Genomic DNA, 3355 nt, shown 5'->3' with positions numbered 1-3355 from the left:
AGCTAGTTATGCATATCTGGGAAATGGTATCATCCACAGATGTCCCTCGCACTGCCACTGTAAGTTTTTGCTGTTACCTAACTTTATTGCACTTAATGGAACATGAGAACCATGAGGAAAATTTGTTGTGAGCAGGTACGCCGAACAAAAATATCCCATTTGTTAATCTGAGGCATCTAAAGCAAACAAACGCCTGCGACTGATCCTATAGGGTGGCATTTAGTTAAATACTGTTAAGATGTTATTTTATTCTTCAGGAACGTCAAAATATGCTAAAGTGCGGTTTCGTGTTTTATGTCGCGCAAATCGGCAGAAAATGCAAATCGGCGGTGGTCAATGACCTTGACATTTCGCTCACTAAAACAAAATGCTACGTGCAGCATGTCACTGGAAGGTGCAAATTGATTAGACTAACTCCCCATTAAAATAGCGACTTCGAAAACCTCATAGTTTCGGTGAACTCAATTTGGGTATGTCAACAGCCTGCGGCTACTGATCGCCGCCACACAGATCCCACCTTGATGGTGTTCGGCAAACGGCCCAATCTTCTGGCCAATCGCGCGCGGGGTAAGCTTCGTGGCCGTTGCACCTGCTAAGTACGCGCGGTTGGGTGGTTTCCATGCGGGATTCTACGTAATTGTAGTGTGGATATTAGGTTATGCGATGTGTACTTCATTCGCAGAAAAAATCCGGTACTATCAACTTTGGTGGCTCGGCCGTGTGCTATGCATGCTGAAACACTGTCTACAAAGACCAGTGTTGATCCCCGTTCATCATTCATAATAGTGCAAACTGCGACCTGGACAACATGTAACTCCAAAGAATGGTGTGGAAGAGATTGCGGAGAGTTTGCTTTTGTTGTGGTCTGCCTGCCAGGATGAGTCTCTGTAGCCCCTCTTGCACTTGGCTGGGAACACTGCATGAAATGGCGGCTGATCGTTGTCAGTGGTGTTCATGGTGTCAGTTTTCTTCCAGATCATCTGTTTGAACGTTTGAAGGCGTAGGCACCTCAGGATTCTTGCCATAGGTTAGTACCAGTCTCGTCCTTGACCGATGCTTCCCCCTTCTTTTCAATATAATTAGGTCAACCTTGTGGTTGTACAGCGGTGAAGCACGAATCTCAACACTCATGCTGATATCTCTGATAAGTATGGCACTTTTCTATTGGGCATGATGAAATACACAATATCTTTGGACCTGCGCTCTTGTCTTTATGTGGTTTTCGTTGGGTTCAGCAAATCGTCCTGTTGGGCCCCAAAGGATCTTCAGAAGTTATAGAGTTGGCGATATTGTTCACACACTGAAGCAATCAGGACATCAAGTGGCTCTTGCTCGTACGCTGGATTCCCTCTGCGTTGGCGTGTGCTGTCTCTCGGAAATAAGGTTACATGTTACGAGTATCGTAACTGAACTGACTACCCCCTCGCTTTCCTCTCGGTTCCGGTTGCGCGCCTCTGGTGATGCAGAGGCCGCTGCAGCTGGATACGCCGGGGTCGATATTGCACTAAGCGACCGAGTGGGAGCGTCCCTGCTTAATAGGATACCCTTTGGTAGTTGGCGTCGTCGGTGAGAGAATCTCGAGAAAGTGAGGTCCATCGTTTGTTGAATCTACTTACGGTACAACCGACTGGAGCTCTGAATATGCCAAAAAAAAGTTTCCGTGACGCTCTAGATGCTCTTTTACAACGGGATGAAAGGCCATATATTGATGTTGTTGGGACCATGAACGTCCAGGTAGGTTGGCTAAGTGCTGCTGGTCGACTTGGATTGGACAAAGGTAATCGCCTTCTTTCGGATGTATCACTCGCAGACAATTCTTTCTCAGCACCGATTTCCGGAACAAAGGAAATAGTTTGACAACTTGGTTTCCACGAACGAACCAGTCCCAATTCCAAATAGACCAGAACGCCGTCAGCTAAATGTGGCGAGGGTCGACCACTGCTTGCCTCTCCTTCTGGAACACCAACGCGGACCCCGGCTATGCAGTTGTACGCTGCTGCTTTTCATTTTGCCTTTCAAGTTTATACAAAACGCGCACATCTCGCTTAGCCACTGAGAACCTGGTGGAACCAGAAATCAAACGAAACTTTTAAAGCCGGCTCCTCAAACGCCTATGTCAGACATTAGGGACCATTAGGAACAGATATCCAAAACAGTACTCGGAGCTGGAAATCACGTTTGCGGTGCAACCCGACCAACCCCATTCCAACATCGGATCTCTGATGGCACCGTGGCTTTGCTGGAGGGCTGGTGACAGATTCCTGTTGACTACAACCACAACGCAACCCAAAGCTTCATCCGATGGCGGGTGAACTGAGTGTCCTTGCAGACTGCGAATCTTGGTGGACCTGAAAAGCCGGAGAAATTGGAGGAGAAAATGCTAAGGGGCGTTTGCAGGTTGCTCGACCAGATCCCGTTGACTGGCCCTCGAAAACCTCTTGCCAGCGAAACTGTCAGGGACCAGTATGGCTCTCCGATAGCCAGCAAGCAGAGCGTTTGGACTGCTGGGCACAATACTTCAAACGACCATCCAATTGAACACCGGCTACTTTCAATCCAGACTGCCGGCCTTTAACAGGAAGGTGGATTGTGTACATGGAACCTCCGCCAGCCTCAAAAGTGTCTGAGTGTATATTCCTAATCATGCGTCATCGTGCTTCTGGCCCTGGTGACCTTCCAACAGTTCTGTTCAAGGATGGTAGTCGATTCCTCATTCGGTATTTGACCGGACAGAGGTCGCGTCGACCAATCTTGGTATTCCTTGACTTCAAGGGTGCGTTTTCGATTGGTCAGTACTCTTAGCCAGATCTCACCGTCACGAAGAGACTGGACCATACCGTGGTGTGACGGTTTGCGCAACTCAGCGATCCATTGAGCTATACTGGGGAGTGTCCCCGCGACACTCACAGAGTATCTCATACCAGGTTGGTCAATGGTCAGAGGTCTGACAAACACAGTCTCCTGGCCCTCCAGGTTGGGGGTTGGAACATGTGGCGACTTGTTCCGTAGAAATGGTAATGCATTTGCATTTCCCGCCAAACACCGCTGCCTTGCGGTTAGGCTTTTGAGCCAAAGGCTTTGGTTGAGGACCCTAATCGTCCTCCTGTCTAGGTGTGGGCGCCCTGGCAGTATCCCAGCCCTCGTACAATCATGACATTCACAACTAACAATGCTCTCATACCCATTGGCCCTCGTGTGGTGCCATCAGCCGGGTCGCCTTACTTGCTGCATACAGCAGGGCGGGTAAGAGAAAAAAGGCTACTGCTGACGCCTCCCTTCTTTCTCCTTCACATACTTTTTCTTCCCTCTCTCCCCACCCCATTAATAACTCTCTCCTTGTAGGCCCAGCACTTAG

General features: G+C 48.9%; 2 protein-coding genes across 2 annotated transcripts in view; one reads left to right on the top strand and one right to left on the bottom strand.

Moving 5' to 3' along the window:
• The window catches only part of T265_05427 (hypothetical protein), a gene marked incomplete at both ends in the record, with an annotated part of 47553 nt that overhangs the window by 5962 nt on the left and 38236 nt on the right, over positions 1-3355 (top strand). The window contains one exon of the mRNA XM_009170434.1: positions 1236-1566. Within this exon, the coding sequence (XP_009168698.1) occupies positions 1236-1566 (331 nt within the window). The remainder of the gene's footprint in view (positions 1-1235; positions 1567-3355) is intronic.
• T265_05428 (hypothetical protein) overlaps positions 2117-3355 on the bottom strand; it is a gene marked incomplete at both ends in the record, with an annotated part of 14197 nt that continues 12958 nt past the window's right edge. Inside the window, one exon of the mRNA XM_009170435.1 lies at positions 2117-2348. Within this exon, the coding sequence (XP_009168699.1) occupies positions 2117-2348 (232 nt within the window). The remainder of the gene's footprint in view (positions 2349-3355) is intronic.

This window comes from Opisthorchis viverrini (genome assembly GCF_000715545.1).
Source record: "Opisthorchis viverrini unplaced genomic scaffold opera_v5_103, whole genome shotgun sequence".
In the NCBI taxonomy this organism is placed as follows: Eukaryota; Metazoa; Platyhelminthes; class Trematoda; order Opisthorchiida; family Opisthorchiidae; genus Opisthorchis; species Opisthorchis viverrini.
The sequence above is the reverse complement of the archived record's forward strand: the minus strand, read 5'-3'. Positions and strand labels throughout refer to the sequence as shown.